At 37.0% G+C, this 21,107-nt stretch overlaps 1 protein-coding gene across 1 annotated transcript in view; it reads right to left on the bottom strand.

Annotated features, from left to right (window-relative positions):
- Positions 1–21,107, bottom strand: part of CPS1 (carbamoyl-phosphate synthase 1) — a 144,297-nt gene that overhangs the window by 89,569 nt on the left and 33,621 nt on the right. Inside the window, exons 3-5 of the mRNA XM_080671221.1 lie at positions 6,330–6,439; positions 3,364–3,508; positions 2,408–2,497 (exon numbers count right to left, since the gene is read on the bottom strand). Coding sequence (XP_080527347.1) covers positions 2,408–2,497; positions 3,364–3,508; positions 6,330–6,439 — 345 coding nt within the window. The remainder of the gene's footprint in view (positions 1–2,407; positions 2,498–3,363; positions 3,509–6,329; positions 6,440–21,107) is intronic.

Here is a 21,107-nt window from a genome sequence, read left to right as displayed (position 1 = left end):
CACGCACAAGTCCTAAAGATGCTGGGGCCGGCAGAATGACAAACAAACCGGGAAAAGAGCAAAACCAGAAACACCACCGATCCCAACATAGATCATCTTTTTCTTCAGATGACGGTGTGTTTCCCTCTTCTTCGTCTTCTGGAAGCAAGACAGATTCAAGTACTGACAATTCTACCAACGGAAAAGTTAAGAGAAAGAGAGGACAGAAGAGGAATGAAAGGAGAAAAGAAAGGACAAAAGATGAAAAAACAAGAAAAAGAAAGAGAAGGAAAAAAGGAAGAAACAACCACATGATATCACCTTTCCAAGTCTCATGAAATTCCTGTTTAAGGAGTTTATTTTATGACACTTTTAGTTTGGGTTTACATTTTTACTGGTTTGTCAAGACCACGGCAGGTACACTGTCCAATATATTAAAGAAAAAACCCTATCTAATAAAGAGGGAATATGCAGGGGAGGGCATTTGGGGGTGACCAGGCTGTCAGGGGAAGGCAGATGGGGACAATCGGGCCGGCAGGGAAACAGTTAGGCATCGATCAGGCTGGCAGGGGAGTGGTTAGGGGGTGATCAGGCTGGCAGGCAGAAGCGGTTAGGGGCAATCAGGCAGGCAGGCGAGCAGTTGGGAGCCAGCAGTCCCGGATTGTGAAAGGGATGTCCGACTACCTGTTTAGGCCCACAGGGATCGGGCCTAAACAGGCAGTCGGACATCCCCCGAGGGGTCCCAGATTGGAGAGGGTGCAGGTTGGGCTGAGGGACACCCCCCCAGTGTATGAATTTTGTGCACTGGGCCTCTAGTTTATTAATTTATATATTATTTTCATATAATTTTACTAATTTTCTTTCATCTCTGATACTTCTATTATAGAGAAAGGGCAAATAGCAATATTAAAATATTTCCTCTAATTAATTCCCTTTTAGTGTGCATGAATTTCATGCACCAGGCCACTAGTTTGTAAATAATAGGCAAATCCATGTTTTGAGTCAAATGTCCCTGGCACATAGTGGGCACTCTACACATTTTTCTGAAGGTTCTTGTCAAGTAAAATTTGCCCATCTATTTAATAAATCAGGCAACACCACCATTTGTTTTATTTTCTTTGACTACTCTGGATAGAGAGAGATGTGGTATAATGAAGGAGCAATGAGTCAGGAATCAGGAAAATCAGTTGCAATGTCTTTCTTTCCCACCAAATATCTTAGTGATGTTTGATTTTCTCACCTGTACCTCAAAGAGATAAATCGGTTTTTATCTTATACTTCTGTTATTCTACATGTCTGTGATCACAGAAGAAGAGTCAAAGCACATTTATACAACAAACTAACAAGCCATGGATGAAAGCTTATGTTACAATTAGAAGTTCTGACACAGAGCAGCTATAATACCAGGTGCCCTATAAATAGCGCAAAGGAAACATTAAAGGTTGGGTGGAGGTTGAGGTGGGGGTCTCCTGAAGGACCATTACAACGATGAGCTCTGGAAGTGAATTCAGATGGTTGAGAAGAATATAGTAATGACCTGGGAGATGATATCACCTTCTTATCTCTTCTAATATTTAGAAAGAATAAGAACAAGGAAGTCAGGATGGAGATTTTTATATTTGTCAAACAGAGGCAACATTTAGCTCCAATAGGCAGACGCTTATTGGAGAAGTGGAGCTTAGTAGAATAATATTCTGTCAATCACAGGGCCAGTAGCAAGTCAACAAAAAGCAGCTACAGCAACATTGAACATGAAGCTAAATATATAGCAGGCCCATTAACTTTGTCTGACATTCAAATCAGGACAATCCTCTTAGTTGATTAGAAGAAAATAATTAAAATAAGGAAATATAAATTAGGGTTTATAAAATTTTTATTTATAACTTCAAATGAAATTATATTTAAGTCTATAGAGTCATAATGTGTAAGCCTAAAGAGAATCAATGATAATCTGTTTATATCCATTAAGAATTAAAAATAAAAATAGTATGTTGTGATAATATAACCTGTACAAAGCCACACAGCTAGTTAATGATAGAGCTGGTACTATCACCCAAGACAAAAGTTGCATATCTGAGTCTTGGATAAAAGGGAAGGAAGAGGTTGCTTGAGAGAACAGAAAATTTTTAAATTTTCTCTAACCCCTTTCCAAGATTAGAAATTCAACCAAGCATGTATGACTGCCACCTAGTGGATAAGATGAAAATATGTGGTCCTACATGTTTAGAAGAAAATGAGTTCAGACATCTCAGCCTTTGTAGTAAGAGAAAGAAATTGCTTCTGAAATAAAATAAAAATAAAAAGATTCCAAACTGCATGATCTGCCTCATCTGTTTGTCCCTTTTAAATTAAATACACGGTCCCAACTTACCACAGACCCCCACCAATCATCCTTAGGTGATGTTGGATGCCCTATCATATTTCTCACCTTTTCTTCCTGTAGCCATTGCCCTAGACTCTTGGTAGCCAGCCAGTGGTTGTAGTCATTGCTATAATTCAGCACCAGCAAACCTGAAACCTGGAAAGACAAGCGGTCATTTAAAAGGGGTTATCACAAAATACTGGATAATCACAAAAATATTATCCAACTCTTGTGACATGTCTTAAGAGTCAGTTTGCTATTTTTTTAAGCTTTATTACATCCATTGATATGAGGCTTAAATTTTCAGAGATGAAGAAAAAAAGATGATCAACACTTTGCTCTTAAAATATATAATTGTTACCTTAATTATCTATCATTTGAGGGAACAGTTTTACCTGTTTTTATCAAATCCTGAGACTAAGCTAGATCTCCCTTCTTGGCACCTTATATTTTTCCTCCATGGCATTTATAATAATCTAATAAGTGATTACTTATTTAATGGACATGAAAGATAAAATATTTTAAGTCTATATTTAAAGGTGAATGAGAATTTTGGATAAAATTGTGAGAAATAGAGCTAAAGTAAATTTTTGAGTTGTTTGTATGGTCCACATTCATAAGATATGATCAAAATTTACCATTAATAGAAAATTTTAATGTGTTTACTTTAAGACTAGCATATAAGCTATCCTTTATTCATCTCCTAAAGATAATAAGATAAAGAGGCAAATAATTAATACAGACTTATCAATTAAAAGGTGATTCATCACCAATTATTGTAGCATTACTATTATTTGGACTTATAACAATATTTTCCCAAATGAAGTCAAGTTGCATGCAAGGCATTAAAGAACAAATCTGAAGTGCCCTGGGAAATAAAACTCAGAGTAATGATGTATCTAGGATGAGGTTAAGAACATAAATTTAGCAGTCTATACTATGATATTGAGGAAGAAACTTTATCCTAGTGTCTTAAAATAACCTAACATTGTGACTTTTTTAATAGTCATCACTGGTACTACCTTAATTCCATCAGACTCCAAGTATTTGCTAAGTCCCATTTCATCCAATGCAGTAGTGTCAGGGGCTCCGCCATTCCCAATAATAGGATTGACCATGGTCAGAATCTGTCCCTTGTAGGCAGGGTCAGTAATAGCTTCCGGGTACCTGGGTAAAGATGCCAAAAAATTACCAACAAAAAAATGTATAGAACCACAATGCCTTAATTACCGAACCCTTTAAAATTACAGAACATGAACTCAAAATCCTACAAACCTATCTCTAGATTTTAGCAAACCTAAGGAAATGTTATGATAGAATATGGGAATTTATTTCATGATGTGACTGAAAGGAAAATAAAAATGGATGCTTAAGTCCTGAGGCATATTCTCATATAATTTCCATTCCCTCAATTTCTTAATTTTTTAAGTCCTTAAAAATTTTCTTTAGGGCCTTAATTTTAACTTTAAAACATACTGCTTTAAAGTTTGCAGATATCCTGAAAATGTCTTTATTCTACCAGACATAAGTGAGCCCAAACTGATATTTGCTGTTGAAGGCTACCAGTTTCATCAAAATATTAACTGTGAAAAAGTAAAAGGTTTTTTTTTTAATACTTTGTAGGGTACTGAAGAGTACACTGCGTATGTCAGTGGTGGTTGCATGGGTGCATATGTTTATGAATATTTATTGAACATTTAAAACAGAGTTAATTTCTATGAAATATATATTTAACATAGTTGATTTTCAAAATAGCTTAGTTTAAAAAAAAGGTATATGTTTGAGAATTATTATTAATTTAGAAAAAAAATCAATCCCACAAAAATTGACCCGAAGCATTTCTGACTCCTGAATTAAAATATCCAAATAACTGTTTTAAAGTACTACTGTGGAATTAGGGAGGAAGGCAAAATGGCTTTCTTTTAAAGTTCTGGGAAGGAAAATATAAGAATATTTGAGAAATATTACCCCCATAAAGGCCAGGAGCTATCTATAGTAGCTACTCCAGGCATTGGAATGCATTGCAATAAGTTTTTTGTCCCCTCTTACATTTCCCTTTCTGCAGAAAGAGTTAAACCAAGTCTTTCTTGTAGATTACTGCTGAAAGTGAATTTAGGATCAGCGGGGGACTGAATCGACAACCTTGAAACCAATAAAGTTCAGCTCCGGCAGTAGTCAACATGAATTCTTCAACCCCCATCCAGACTACCTCCTCCCAGAACTCCCTCTGTGGACAGAAGGCTTAGTGTTCCCCTCAGCATCCCCTAACGTGACTGGAGTGCTGTGATACTTATCCACACCTCCATCAGCTAATTTCTCAGATGCCTCTCACTTGATCATTTTTTAGCCAAGGTTTACACACAATATAAATGCATCTCTTGAAGATGAAAAACGAAATAACTCCCTTAATTATCAACCAACCTCACCAAGTGAGCCACACAATGAATGAAAGCAGCATTTCTCAATGACAAATAGGGTTTGTGGACTAAGCTTATTAAAGAAAGCCTTATTCTCTATAAAAAAAAAATCCTTAATTAAATTTTACTTCCCTTTCTTTTTTCTTTCCATAAAAGAACTGTCCGTTTTCTTTAAGCATGTGCTTATAATACTTGCCAGTAAATGAATTAAATACAGCTTGTCCTAGCGAACTGCAGTGTTGGAAGCAAATTAATCCATCAGGTCCTGTTTGACTTCTGTGATGTGACAAGATTTATTACCCATAATCTATCACACAGAAGAAAACTCCAGTGCCCTCCATCATTCTGATCTATATTAAACAGTTGTTTGTTGGCAGGTATATTAACACGGCTAGTAATTAGTGCTGTCGAAAAGCTTAAATAATTGCCTGGTGAAGGAAAACTTTTCAAGCAGGTTTTATACACTGTAATTTAATGTTCTCACCAGTGGAACTATTTAAAAAACCATCTAATACTCCTCGTTTCAAGCAGAGAGCCAAGAGGTTAGAGAAAATGTACATTAATAATATCATGGAGGTTTGGCCAATCAATATCTTCAATATCAGTTAACCCAGTGTCTCCTTGTCTTTATAAGGCTAACTTGAATTTAACTAAAGAATTCATCAAATATTTTATAGTTTGGTCTTTTGAATCTCTAATGAAAACCTCCTGAAACCATCTAGTCATTTTTAAAGACTCGTACTTTTTTAAAGTCCCAGCTGTAAATGAATGTATAATACAGCCCCCTCACTGTTTATATGTGGAAACTAGGATTCAGGAAGGTTAAGTGATTTTCTCAGTATCACATAATCAGTTATCATTAGGACTGCGACCAGAACTTCAGTCTCATGGCTCTCAGATGAACAAACATGTGCTGGCTAGGTACAAACAGCTACAGGATTTCTGTAGCAACTTGCAGTCCATCTCTTAGCAGATCGTAACATCTAAGATGGGTCTCAGTTGACAAATTTTGAAAAAAATCAGCTCTATGCCTCTGCTCTCCCATTGAATACTTCAAAACTATAAATGTATCTGTTATGTTGCCTTTCTCATTAGAGTGCAAAACTATAAAAACCCAAGGACTCTCTTAGCGCCTTAGGGTAGTTCATCTTAGATGTGCAAGGTTGATTCTCAGCTTCGCTAGTAGAATGGCACTAGAGAATGCTTCCCATCCTTGGTCCTGCTCCGATTTTCATCCAATTTTCATCCCTCGCATGGCAGAAGCCATTGAGTAATCTCACAAACCGTGTCCTTGCACCCTGTGTTTCTGGAAATAATTTTGTCCTTTTTTCTACCCCGGGGAAACACCAGCGTCCAAGTTCTGTTTCATTTACAGCAGCAGAGAGGAGTTTGTGTCGCTGCCTCTTTTCAGGGATGGCGGCAGGAGGTAGCGCACAGGCGCAGCACAACATCAGGGCAATATGAAGTCTTTCTATGAGGCAGTGGTTTCGACTTCCCACCATGAATAAGATCATCCCGTTATTCCTCCATCCGGAGAAAGAATAAAGCCTTGGAGTGGAAGCATTACTCACCCTCCCAGGCCAGTATTAAAGACCACTTCACCAGCAACAGAGGACGGATGGCCAAAGGAATAACCCTTCATCTTCGTTCCATCTTCCAGGACAATGTGTGCTGTCTGTGCCTACAGAAACAGATTCATGATTCTTAGCAGACTACACATTGTAAAGCACAGCTAGTTGAAAAAATCCCAAAGGTTCAATACACAAACTGATTAAATAAGTGCACAGGATATTTGATGAAAACTCACTACCTAGATGCAGAGTCACTCTACTGTTACTTGTCACTTTTCTTCAAAGACGTGGCCCTTGTCACTGGCAGCTGTTTTATTTTGTTTTGCTTCAAAGAGGAACTGAAGCGTGTCAATACATTGTCTGTTCTAAGTCTGCTTGTAGAGTTCCTGTCAATCCAGAAATACTTCCACTGAACTGAAATGCTATGTGTCTATCCTTTCCCCCTTAATATTCCCCAGCTTTGCTCCAGTATTGCTTGAAGGAAAGTTCACGGGTTCGCATCAACATTGTAAATTGTACCGTACAGCTCATCATCATTCTGAGGGTTAGAGCTGGAAGGGATCTTTAAGGTTATCTACCAAAGTGTGTTCCAAAGAGTTCTTGCGTTTGATGGAGTTGTCTCAAGGGCTGCCTCCTCCACCAGCTTTATGGTCATAAAGAAGCTGAAACTTTATGCTCTGTTAATACTGATACAAAAGCAAGCACTATGGAACATCTAAAATTATATGTCTTTTGCTTTTTAGGTAGAGTTAATTATATCCATGTCTGATTCTCTCTTTAAGTCATAAGGCATTCTGAATTTGATTACTTCACCATACTAATCTTTGAAACAGCTTCTATAAAATTCTTGGCTTACAAGAGGTACCATTAGAGGAACTTATCTAAAAAGCAGGCTTTAGCCACTCCTCATACATACTTTAAATTCTATTGTTGAAACAATTTAAACCTAACTCTCAATGTCCATAAAGTTCAGGAAAAAGAGAAATGTGTTAACCACACCTTGGGGTGCAAAATCTAGACTCTGTAAAAACCTCCTTGGCACACAATAATTGGAACATGGTTAAAGAAATAAACTATTAAAAAAAAAACTCTAATAATTGAGAAAATTTGCATAATGATATTTAGTATATTTTTTAAGATTGATGATGATATTATGGCTATTTTTAAGAGTCCTTGTTGTTTCACAGATATACACTGAAGTACTGAAATGATTAAGGACAAAATAATATGAGATCTGAGGTTTGCTTTAAAAGGGATTGGGAGAATAAGCAGGGTTATAGATGAAACAAGTCCAGCCATGAGTTGAGATAGTTGAAGTAAGGGAAATTATTGTACTGTTGTTCTCTCTGCAACGATTAAATGTGATCATTAAAGATAAAAACATTCTCTGCTTTTCTTCCCTCACATTCTTAGGACTGGACCCATAGTATCTAATCCTTTTGTGCCCTGCTACCAACCTCCACTCCCACGACGACACACACACACACAACACACACACACACACACACACACACACACACACACCATGGTATGCAGCAGGAAATCAATAAATTATTTCTAGATTTCTGTTTCTAAGATCTTCTAGCTTTATAACATGCACTCAGCTTTTCAAGTGTTAAAAAGAAAAATAACATTATTTTTCTATAGTGACTTTCTCTGTATAAAAACAATGCCCTTTTTATGTGCAAAGTACACAAGTCTCAACATTGGAATGATTGCTCCTCAATGTAAAGTAGTGTGCATCTTTAAACCAATACACCAAGGGCCTAAATATTGTTTATGTGTGTGTGTGTGCATACACATCTATAATAATAAAAGCATAATAAGCTAATTAGACCGGACAGCCAAACGACCTTCCGAATGTCCTTCCGGACAAAGCTGCAGCTGCAAGGGCTGAGGCAAGCCACCGCAGCTGCAAGGGCCAAGCCCCTTGCACGAATTTCCTGCATCGGGCGTCTAGTTAACTTATATACACACAAGACGATTTTAGTAGTTTTTATTACAGTTGATAGGTATAAGATACTTCTTTCAACATGTCTATAAATTTAGTCTGAGGTACAATGCATGAATTTCAAGTTTATATTTCTGAGAGAGATTGAAAAAGTGCTATGCTGCACATTTTATACGTGTTTGTGTGTGTGAGTGTGTGCATGTATGTACATGGATAGAGTTCATCAAAAAAATTTTCCCCTTTTCTTAGCATATCAAATTACCTTTGAAGTTGAGTTTTGTTTTATCTATACCCTGGAAGCCAGTGTTTGACATTTCAAGCTTGACACTTTATTTTTCAATAGTTGTGGTTTATCCTCTCAGCCACTAAACTAAAAAAGCTTTTGGAATTAGCACAAAGGAAACCATGATAATTAATGTAATATAAGTGACTATAAGACTTGGCTGGCAGAGATCAGCTTAATGCACAAGTTCTGAACTCTGCTCCTGAATCCAAGAAATCACCTTTGCACATCACTTCTACTAATCTAATATTCTTATTTCATATCAGAGGCCCGGTGCATGACATTCGTGCACTGAGGGGGGGGGTATCCCTCAGCCTGAACTGCTCCCTCTCGCAGTCCGGGACCCCGAGGGGTCCTGAGTGCTGCCACAGAAGCGGGAGAGGCTCCCACCACCGCTGCTGTGCTCACCAGCCGTGAGCCCGGCTTCTGGCTGAGTGGCACTTCCACAGGGGGAATGCACTGACCACCAGGGGGTAGCTTCTGCACTGAGCGTCTGCCCCCTGGTGATCAGTTCATGTCATAGCAAAACGTCATTCCGCAGTTCAATTTGCATATTAGCCTTTTATTATATGGGATTTTAATGTTTCAACTATTATTTGTTTATTTATAATTCAAGACAGAGGTTGATAATTTTAAAAAGTAAGAGTGTAATGCTTAGTATAGTTCCAACGACTATTATAAGCTCTTCAAATGTCTATGGTGATGGCTCTCAATAGGGTATGTTTAATGGGAAAATTCCCCAGGTAACTCTAACAGTTTCACAAGGTGAAACCCTTTAGTCCAAGTGATGAAAATTCACTGTCAAAAAAATATTTCCTACTGAAAGTATTATCTTCTCTTCTCAGGGAAGTCATGGGTAGCCTACATGCTTTTATAAAATGGAAGGGAAAAGGAAAACCTTTTCTTAAATAACAACTTTGATAGAACCTAAAATAACTGTTCTCAGTTCACAAAACGTGTAAATTTCAGCTGTTTTCTATATACCAGTTTATCCATCCTATTCTGAGCCATATCTGCCTAAAAATATTACCTCATTAATATTTTTCTTCTACTTTACCCTCTTCTCATCTAAGAATTTCAAATTGTCTGATCTATGTGTTAGCCACCACCTAACTGTTTTAAAGAAAGATGAAAATTAACATAAGCAAATCCAACTCCTGTTACCTGTTCCTACAATTTAATTTGGTATTTTCCTTCCTCTCTCCATGGGACTAGTTTTCCACTTGGCTTTCTACCTTTTAAAGATATATTTGAGGAGACATTTACTGTTGCCTGGAATAGTCCCTGAAATTGTGCTCAATAGGTCTTTTTGCTCCTTTAATTATATTTTTTGTTCTTTCTGGCAGCTTTTATAGACCTCCCAATCCTCTTTCCAACTACACACTATATTGTTACAAGGTTTCTGTGTATTGCCCACAGTTCCCTTTATATTCCACTTAACTCCATTGTCCTCCAATGAGTTTAAAATGATGAGTGCCAACTGACTTATCTATGAGGAACTCTGAACAAGGAGCTATTATTTAGAATCCCCTGTGTTGGCTAAGAGTTCCCCAAATGCTATTTCATTCCAACAAATCCAAAAGAAATCACCTTGTTATTATCACAAGGTATTTTAGAAGCCTCAGTCCTAGTAAAAAAAAAAAAAAAAAAAAAAAAAAAAAAAAGGTCCATAGCCTAGGAATTAGACTATAATATTAAGTTATAATTTAAGTGCCTACTGCTAGAGCACCGTGGTACTGTAAATGTTGAAAATGCAAATGAAACTCTGATAAAGAGAAATATGTGCACATGTAGAATGTCAGGAAAAATAACCAAAAATTATATAAATATGAATTCTACAAAATAAAGAACCTCTATTATGCGTGCTTAATTAAATGAATATTCCAACAAGACAGTTTAGACATTCAAGTCACAACACGTGCCAAGTACTATGCTAAGCTCTGGAAATACATGGATAAATGTCCCCAGTCCACCCATGTAGTAAAAGGGCTAGATATGCACGTGGGTGATAAAAGAGAGGAAACCTCAAGAAGAACAACACTGAAGCACCTAGGTGTACAAAGACACAAAAAGTTTCATCACTCCCCCAGGAGATGACTCTCTAATTTAAAAAAAAAATCACACTTTCTTTTCCATCCATGATTTAAGTAATAAAATTTTAAAGAAAAAAACTCATGTCAAATTTTGAATTTGAAGTCCAAAATTTAAAGATTCCTTCAAGTCCCTGCTCAAATGTCATCCATCTTCTTGGTGAGACCTACCTTGACCTCCCTTTTCAAAATGACAATATGCCCTAGTCTACTCTTTTTTCATAGCACTCATTGCCTCCGAATATATCCCCTGGTGTCTTATTTAAAATATCTGTTTTATCCCACTAGAGAGTGAATTTCATGTGGGCAGAGTAAAGGGTCAGCTTTGTTCACTGGTGTGCCCTACATCAGTGCTTGGCACAGGGTAGACAATCTTTTCATTTTTGTTAGATAAAGAATCATTGAATATCAATCTGAAGATAATAACATTTTAAAATGTATTTTTATACATTCATTTTTTAGTTTGTTTGAGATATGAATTCAAAAACAAGCAAGTAGCTGTTTTGAGTTGTCTTTTCATTATGTTTAACTAACTGTGATTTTCTATAATATCTTAAATATAGTCTCATTTAATGGTGAAAAAGAGATGTAACATTGAGGGATAAAAGAGTGAGAAGGCAAAGGTCAGTGGATGGTTACACCAGGATATGCATATTAAACATACTAGTGTTCAATCAAACAAACATATTAGTGTTCAAATACATATTGAGCAGAGTTAAGACAAATAATCATGGTGATTCAAAACAAAAGGATTATTTATATCATTTTACTAGTTATTCCACATGTAAGAGTGAGGCGGTGTCTGAAATACATAACCAACTGTTTCATTCTAAAATATAGGAGTAAAGGAAGAAAATCCTGTATTATTCAATTTAGTTTTAGAATAATTTATACAAATGAATTTTGCAGAAAAATTATTTTACATTTCTCATAATATTCTCACATGTATTTGCCATAATAGATTGACATGAAAAGTCTAAATCTAATTCAAAAGGGATCAAAAGTTATTTTGAACACTAAAAACTATTAACTTTTTAATCACCAAAATTAATTCAATAAACATGTATTATTTACCTTGCTCATTAAGAAATTTGAGTATAGCTTGCTTCTGTGAACCAATCATTACCGAGCAATACAAGCAAGCAACAAATTCTAAGGGGAGTTTAATCTTGGTAGAATTGAGAAGGATTTTACTTTGGTTTGCTCTCACTGAATATGGAGAACAGCTTTCCTCCTTTCAAAATATGAATACTTATAGAACCATTCTTTCCACCTGGCTACTCTGGGTTTTTTCTTTGTTGTTGTTTTTAATATTCCATATTAAAAAGCCCTGTTTTCCAAACAACTTAAACAATAATAAATCTGATTATCTAATTCCTATCTGTTTGAATGTTATGTCTTATTTCTCAATAGATTCTAAACTTAGAGGTTGAGGGGAAGGTGTGATTATCACCCCTAAAATCCTGCTAGTATTAAATACCTAGCAAATACTAATTGGTTGAAGAATGAATGAATGAATGAATGAATGAATGAATGGCTATCAGGTGGCAAAGATGGTACATAATTCTACTTTTGTTTCTCTGGGAGATACAGACTGGCTTGCAAATAACACTCCTGCTTTGCTCTCAGTCATATTTAGACTATTCCTCTTAGGCTCTGCTCACAAAAATGAGAAGTGATGGGCAATTTATAGCTGTATTTAATTCCACATGATCTATTTCCTGGAGACTAGGTAAAGGAATAAAGAACACCTGTTTCAACAGTATTTTCTCTTCCATATTCCACCAAGTAGAGATGTAAGTGGATACAGCAATTTCTTTTTATAAAGCCATTATATCATAATTAAGCTTTATTCCCACTTTAGTAAAATTACTTTAGTCAGATAATCTACTAACTGTTTAGCAGAATACTGCTAAATGATTAAATAATGAATTCAGTGAAAGAGGAAATTTATAACAGAAAGAGAAAGATAAGCACACTCTCTTCCATACCCACCTTCCCCATTATTTATTTTAATACTGATGCTATTAAATATTTATTTTTCATTTTATATTTCATAATTTGTTTTACTTTTAATCACATTTGAAATTCTTAATTCACTTGTATTATTTTTTGGTTGAACTATTTTCTGAAACATAGATTTCTTATTCAATATTTTTTCTAGGAATGGTGAGTCTTAGAAATCTTTCAAATCCAAAGATATTAAGTTTAATATGAAGATATTGGACTCTCGCGCGCGCACGTGCGCGCACGCAACTTTTCCTAATATCTCTTGGAAATAACAACTTCTAAATCTCATGTGGTTCTAAGAATCCAAATTTAGGATAAGAATCCAAAGGCTTTCGAGAGTCTCAAGAAATAAAGTTCTGCTATTAATGGGGGGGATTCTAATTCAGAGCACTGCAGGACACTTGAGTGCTTTCTTTCTTCGTATAGCCCCAAAACATGAGCATTAGCCCAGCCCTAGCTGGTTGGGCTCCGTGGATAGAGCTTCGGCCTGCGGACTGAAGGGTCCCAAGTTCCATTCCGGTCAAGGGCACATGCCAGTGGGTTGTGAGTTTGGTCCCCGGTTGGCGGTGGGGGGGGGGGGGGGCGTGCAGGAGGCAACCAATCAATGATTCTCTCTCATTATTGATGTTTCTATCTCTCTCTCCCTCTCCCTTCCTCTCTGAAATCAATAAAAATAGATTTTTTTAAAGAATTATCCCCGACTTCAGGTGACTTTGACACAGCCCCTAAACATCAGTCAAAGCCCAAGGTCCTTAGGTGCCCCCAAGTTGGCCAATGTTCAAGAGTGGACATTCATTTTTGGGGGCCTAAGAAGCACAAAGTCAGCATGCAAGTATCTCAAATGAAATTCACACACACACACACACACACACACACACACACACACACACGTATTTCTCTATGCCTTCTAAAAATCTCTTGATTGACCTTGAACCAATGTTTAAATTGTATCTGCAATTAACATCTACAACTTTTCAGAATTACATTTTTTCCCACCCATATAATTAAATTGCAAAACATACAAACAAGCCCTTGCCACACCCACACACCACAAAAAATAGCCCAGGGATTTATAACCAATATGGATAGCAAGGAAAATGCATTAAAACTAGTTTGTACTTATAGTTTGATTTCTTTTAGCCTGAAGCATACAGATATTGTGGATCTGAAAGCCCAGCTTCTGGCTGAGCAGCGCTCCCCCTGTGGGAGCACACTGACCACCAAGGGGCAGCTCCTGCGTTGAGCATCTGCCCTCTGGTGGTCAGTGCACATCATAGCAACCAGTTGTTCTGGTCGTTCAGCCTTAACGGTCGCTTAGGCTTTTATTATATAGATGCTCTGTTTGAGATCAAGTTTAAAAGGGTAGAAGTTTCAAAAGATTTTCTAGAATAAGAAAAATGCAACAACTATTGATGGGAGTCACACAACCAAATTCTCTTTCAAAAAGCTTTGAAAATGTGCCCATGGTGCTGTGCTTAGCTGATTTAGAGGGCTTGGTCTTAGGAAGTAATAGTCAACATTAAAACACAATTTATAATTTAACCTATAAACATTTTTGAAACAGCCTGTGTTTATTATTGGTTTAGGCTTGTCCTTTGCATTTGGTATTGTTATTAAAAATTATCCACTTGTTCATTTATCATTCCACATCCCGGCATTATTCTGAGCTAGCTTCGAGAATATTGATTCTTTACTTTGAATCAGTTTTCTTTGGATCTTTTAGTTCAAAACACTGGAGACAAATCAAAAACATATTTTCTTTGCAGTGTAAGATTGCTTATGGTGAACACCTATCACATTAGACTTTTGTATATGTGGAACTTGCAGGAATCTATGAGAAAGAAACAAATTGAAAAACAGCATATTCTGTTCCAAACACATGACAATATTTTGGTTGAAGTGGAAGAAATGTGTCAACTCTAAACAGAATTGCCCTAAAATATCCTACCTAAAGCATTACTAATGGCCATATAAAACAAGAATCCTTACTGATTCTTTGATTTAAACAATGTGTTCTCAAAATGCAGCCAATAAAAGGAAAGGAAAAATATAATTTATTTTGTATTAAGATAAAGTGCAGTATATAAATGGGCTTTTGAGTAAGCAATAAAATTACAACAGGAGAAGTGATTTAGAGCAGTCTGAAGCCAGGTTAAACAACTATGGCTTCAGATTTATAAGCACAGTAACAAAAATGCCAAATTAAAATGATCCATGTGATGTTTGAGGCCCAATTATAATTCTAACCTGATGTGCTACATGTATAGTTGTACAAAACAGACTTCCCTGTGTCTTTGTGCTGACTGCAGTGCTTACACATCTCTGAAATGGGAAGTGCAGCGTTGTTTCTCCCCCCGGGTGTGAAAATTCACCAGTAAAATGTTCTGGATGTAAAGCCTCTCAAGCTAATTTTTTTTCTTTTTATTGAATTTATTGGGGTGACACTGGTTAACAAAATTATACAGGTTTCAGGTGCACAATTCCACAGCACAGCTTCTGTGCATTATACTGTGTGTTCACCACCCAAGTCAAGTCTATGGTCTCCATTTATCCCCCTTTTACCTCCTCTCTTCCCCCCTCTCACCACCTTCTCACCCCCTACCCCCCTGCAATCACCACACTGTTTGCAGTGTCCATGAGTTGTTTTTTTTCTTTTTTTCTTTTTTTCTCAATCCCTCTACCTTCCTTTCAACCCACCCCACCTAACCACAGCTGTTGGCCTGCTTTCTATCTGAGTCTATCTCTATTTTGCTTGTTAGTTCATTTTCTTCATTAGATTCCACATGTGAGTGAAATCACACAGCACTTGTCTTTTTCTGACTAAGCCTCAGGCTAATTTAGCAGTAAGTTTCATAAAAGATCTGAATATAAAACATTATAGCTACAGTAAATCTCTTAAGTTAGTAGTGAAAATAAAAATGATCTACTCTGGGAATCTGACTCTGTTACTGTAAGACTGTCATGTAAATTATTTGCATATGTAAATTATTTGCATATCAGAAAAAGTAGAAGCCCCATGTGTTTATTTCATTTTCACCAAGGCCTAAAGCTATATAACATGTTTGATTTCTGGCTTATCTCATGATTCTGAGCTAGTAGTTCATGTCAGTACTCATCCTCTTAAGAATCAAATAAATCTGAGCGAAGATTTGCAAGAAGGAAGCTTAAAGCCAGAATTTATTTCAGTTTCTTATTGCATAGGTAATATGGTAAAAAGCTAAAATCTTGGAATGTTCTGGATTGATACATGACAGCTTATTTTTTATTCTTTAAGTTACACTTTCAAAATATGGATCCTCACAATTCAGAATTACAGCACAATTTGCTCTCTAGAATATTTAATGAGACTTGGCTGTAGTTATAATGTCAACATTTCAGGATTTCAAAATACTGTAACAGCAGTAATCAATTAAGCCTTACAACATCCCAAGTTAATATTCAGTCATCTGCCTTTGGTTAAACTTCAGCCAGTGTTGGGGGAAAAAAAACACGAGGTTGATTTCCTTGAATACTTCTATGTTCTGGGCATTTATAAACAAATGAGTCAGATTTATAAGTGATTTTTATTCCAATTATGCTTCTCATTATAAATAAAATATGGCACTTAGAAAAATTCCATTACAAAATATGTTTAAAAATTGTAGGTTTATTAACATCTGCTATGTGGTACAAAGTTCTGGATCTGAGAGGTATCTCCAATGCTATCTGGTAATTTTTACTTTATAATAATAAAGTAAAATGATCTTCTATTTAATTCTACATCATAGAAAAAACTTGTTCAGTAAAATTCTTAGTGATACAGCAATCCTAATGATTCATTTGTAAGAGCTTCACATTAACCAATAAGCTCTCTATGGAATTTTAAAGACCATTATGTAGCATTTATTAAATTGGGAATAAAAGAAAAAGAATAGAGGGGAATTGAATCATGAGTTGAACTCCTTAGGCCAGATGAAGAAAATCAAGTGTAAACTTGAGATCACCAGAGCTGAAGAGTCCAACACCAAGTGTGACCCTGGTCCATGTAGCAGTCTTCAATCCTCTGTCATTGTAGAAACCCTGAGGAATACTGGTCACATGGAGCATGCTCCGTCTTACATAGAAAACTCCTGCAACCTTGAAGTGACCTCTGGTATGATCACTGCTTAAGAGATATTGGAAACACTCTACTACACTCCCACCTTTAGCACAAATCAGAACTATTAAGAACATCTAAAGAGGATGTGAGGGCAGAGGAATGTTCTCTATTTCCACAGAAGTGGGTTCTAAATTAGCCTTTAAAACAGCAGTAAGTCTGGCTAAGCTTGGTTACATAGAAACTCCAGGCATCATCAGCAAGAGAGGGAAGCATGAGGCCAAGACTAGTGCCAGTTCTTTGGGCATTTCCCTCATCTGAATCCTTAGTTTCTGACCCAGGGCTGGGACTAGAGTGAGGTGAGTGAGGTGCCTCAGAGGCAACATGGAAGAAAGGCATCCTTGGTCCTGGTAGCAAGAGCCTCCTTCCATGTTGCACTTAGCTATCTCACTCCCCCACCCTGGTCTAAGCTCTGTTCAGCTATTGCTTTTTCAAAGATTTCATGGCAAGAAGTTCAAAATATCTGTTGATGACAAACAAATGAGTTTATACTTTAGAAAGAGGACTATGAAAAGTGGAATATATAAACGAAAATGTTCAAAAGAGAGGCCACCTCCAATTTAAAGAAATATTGCCCAACAAAAATATGTAAAGTTGCTCATCTATTCCAACTAATTCTGCAAAAGCTCATTTGGGATTGGAACATTAATTTATTATTTCAATAATTTGGATTACATGGATGAAATCCAGTCCTAAAACCTATCTTTAGTAAAAGTATAATACAGTTATTTTTTAAAGTATGTGATAATCATACCTGTATCCCACCTCTACTATGTACAGAGGCTCCAATATAACAATAAAATCTATCTTCTGTGAATGTCTTTGAAGCTACTACAATATAACTAAATGGTTCTAATTGTAGGAGTTTTTGTAGTTGCCAATTCTAATCAAATCACAATAGCTTCTCAAGACTGAGCTAAATAGATACTTCTGTGTTAGAATCAGAATATAATATCTTACAAAATGAAAACCTTTCAAAGAAAATAATGATTCCTGTGACTGATTTGTATCTGAAGTGCCAGAGACAAGGATACTTAGACAGTTAGGTTCCTGCCTTAATTGTAACACAAGTCACAATTTTTAAAAATAAGTGGATTAATGTTAGAAGCAGTATTTATTGGACCCTTTTCTATTCATAGGGAGCTTAACCTTTCTAATTTAATAACTTCAATTTCCAAATTCATTTGCAAGTAAAAACAAAACCGTTTATTCTTGGCTACTTTCCAAGACTTGTGAAAACTCAGAGTTTTAAATTTGTAAGTTTTTTGAAATCAAAGACTATCTACATTAACTATTTCCACTTATTTTTCTATCTGTATACTATCAGGATAAAAGTTTCATGTTTACTTGTGAAATAATGAATTAATGAGTGAATAAAATAGGATATTAGGTTGTACCACCTGCCTTTTGGAAATGAATTCACCATAGTGGAAAAAATATTTGCTTCATAATCTTTGAGTCTGATTCATTATAAGCAACTAGAGGCCCAGTGCACAAAATTCGTGCGGGGGGGGAGGGGTGTCCCTCAGCCCAGCCTGCACCCTCTCCAATCTGGGACCCCTCAAGGGATGTCCGACTGCCCGTTTAGGCCCAGTAGGATCGGGCCTAAATGGGCAGTCGGACATCCCTCTCACAATCCAGGACTGCTGGCTCCCAACTGCTTGCCTGCCTGCCTTCCTGATTTCCCCTAACCGCTTCTGCCTGCCAGCCTGATCACCCCCTAACCACTCCCATGCCAGCCTGATTGATGCCTAACTGCTCCCCTGCCAGCCTGATTTCCCCTAACTGCCCTCCCCTGCAGGCCTGGTTCCCCCAACTGCTCTCCCCTACAGGCCTGGGTCTCCCCCAACTGCTCTTCCCTGCAGGCCCGGTTGCCCCCAACTTCCCTCCTCTGCCGGCCTGCCCTCCCCTGCAGACTTGATCACCCCCAATTGCCCTCCCTTGCAGGCCTGGTCCCTCTCAACTGCCCTCCCCTGCTGGCCTGATCCCTCCCAACTGCCCTTTCCTGCTGGCCATCTTGTGGTGGCCATCTTGTGTCCACATGGGGGTAGCCATCTTTGACCACATAGGGGCAGCCATCTTGTGTGTTGGAGTGATGGTCAATTTGCATATTACTCTTTTATTAGATAGGATATCTTCCTAAAGATAGGTTTAATATAAGGCATAGATGAAAAAATCACCACTATAAGTATTTGAGAAATTATATCATATATTTTGTCATTTGTGGATGGTAGCCCATGAATAACATGAAAAAACTCTGATCTAACTCTCTACTAAATCCTACTGAAAGACATAGAACAGAATTTATTTTTTCAACTATCCAGTTTTGCTTTTAAAGTATTTTATAGATTTTTAAGTACTGATCATGTGTGAAGGCCACACAATCCTTTGAATAAAGAATCATTTCCACACACTGATAACAAAATTTAGGTTTGAAGAGAATATATGACTTGACCAAGTTTAGAGCATTGATAAATGCAGAGGAGGGATTAGAATCCAAATCAACTACAATTGCCTGAATGTAATAATGAGCACCGAACATCTTACACTACTAATAGAAAGAGATTATGGTTTCTAAAACCTTCATATTTTAATATTTTACAGTGGTTGATCATGTATACCTTTAATATCAAATTCTTTTTTGTTTTTTGTTTGTTTGTTTTGTTAATCTCACCTAAGGATATTTTTTTCCCAGTGATTTTTAGAGTGGAAGGCAGGGAGAGAGGGAGAGGAGAGAGAGAAACATTGATGTGAAAGAGACACTTCAATTGGTTGCCTCCTGTACGTGCCCTATCTGGGGCCAGGGATCGAATCTGCAACCCAGGTATGTGCCCTTGACTGGAATCAAACCCACAGCCATTGAGCAACATTGGCCAGGGCCATATCACATTCTTTTTAAATGTAGGGCACCTTGAAATTTGTTGCTCTTCCCGTAAGTGAAATATAGCTGTCTATTAGCAGGTATGCTATATAAATATTAGCCACAAATAATTATGCAAGGAAGGGCCACATAAAAGTACAAGTGTGTCACTGCTGTTAGCAAACACACCCTCTCTGTCGCCAAGGGGAGAGTGACCTCCAAAGACATTGAAAGGCAACCAATAGAGGCCAGTGTTTATTGACCTGAGAGCAGCATACCTTCCACAATCTAACTCTAGGCAATATTGTTCTCATTACTATTTATTCTCTTTGAAGTTATATATGAGTACCTTTGACATATCAATCACACTGAACTGAAACCAGATACTCTCATAGTTTATAGCTCCTCACCGTATCTTTGGTGATGTTTTAGAACATTTCTCCTTTCTGCTCTCTTGTTACAATTAATCTGAATTAAAAAATGGTTGTTCCTGGGTTTCTTAATTTAAAATTGTAGTTTTTTAATACTTTATCCTGAGATCTTGACTTACTTTTCTCACTCTATCTGTGTTTGTGTGTGTGTGTGTGTGTGTGTGTGTGTGTGTGTGTCTGCCCTCTCCCACTCTCACCTCCCACCTCTCACTCCTTACCTCCTGTCTCTTTCTGTCTGTCACTCTCTTTTCCTTTCCTTTTACTCCTGTCCCTTCCCCATTCCTGTCAGTGGAGGCCATAAGAATCTATGGGCATTGCTAAGCCCTACAGATGTCACTCAGTTACAACCATATTGAATCCTGACTGGAGCAACCTAAGCAGTAGAATCTGTATAAGCATTTGAAGGACTTTTAGTCAACCCAGTGGACATATAAAGTATAAGCAGAATACTTAAAACTATTACAACCTAATTTTGTATCCACTGAGAGAAATTGTTTGGGGGTTTTGTCTACTTCACTTTTCACAGCTCTTACTACTAAAGAACCACTGAGATTACTCCAGCTTTATATTCACAACAGGTGATTTGCATTGTCAAAGTTCCCATGGAGTAGCTTCAGACTTCTCTGGTAATAAATGTCTTCACAAGGTACAGAAAGGAACAGAAGCCTAGTGAACTCTCATAATCAGGGGTGGGGGCAAGGAAGAGCACTTAATGTTCCCTTCCTGGACCTGTTCTTCAGTTATATGTACACTCAGAGGAACAGAATTATCAGTTGCTAATTGTCTCTGTCTTACTCTGCAAACTAAAACTCATAAATCTGGCCTTCTAAAGAAGGGCAAAGAGGAAAAAAGGAAAAATCATTGTCTACAATACATGACGATCTGCAAGTATCAGATATTTTCCTTTCAAACATTTTCTGAGAAAAGAAGACATTTGAAAAGATAAAAGTTTACAGTGAGACAATATAGAACAGGGGCTCAACACACCGTCATGTGGCTCATGAATAAAAGCAACCCC

This window comes from Plecotus auritus (assembly GCF_963455305.1).
Source record: "Plecotus auritus genome assembly, chromosome: 5".
Taxonomy (NCBI): domain Eukaryota; kingdom Metazoa; phylum Chordata; class Mammalia; order Chiroptera; family Vespertilionidae; genus Plecotus; species Plecotus auritus.
This window is presented reverse-complemented; position numbering and strand designations above follow the sequence as displayed.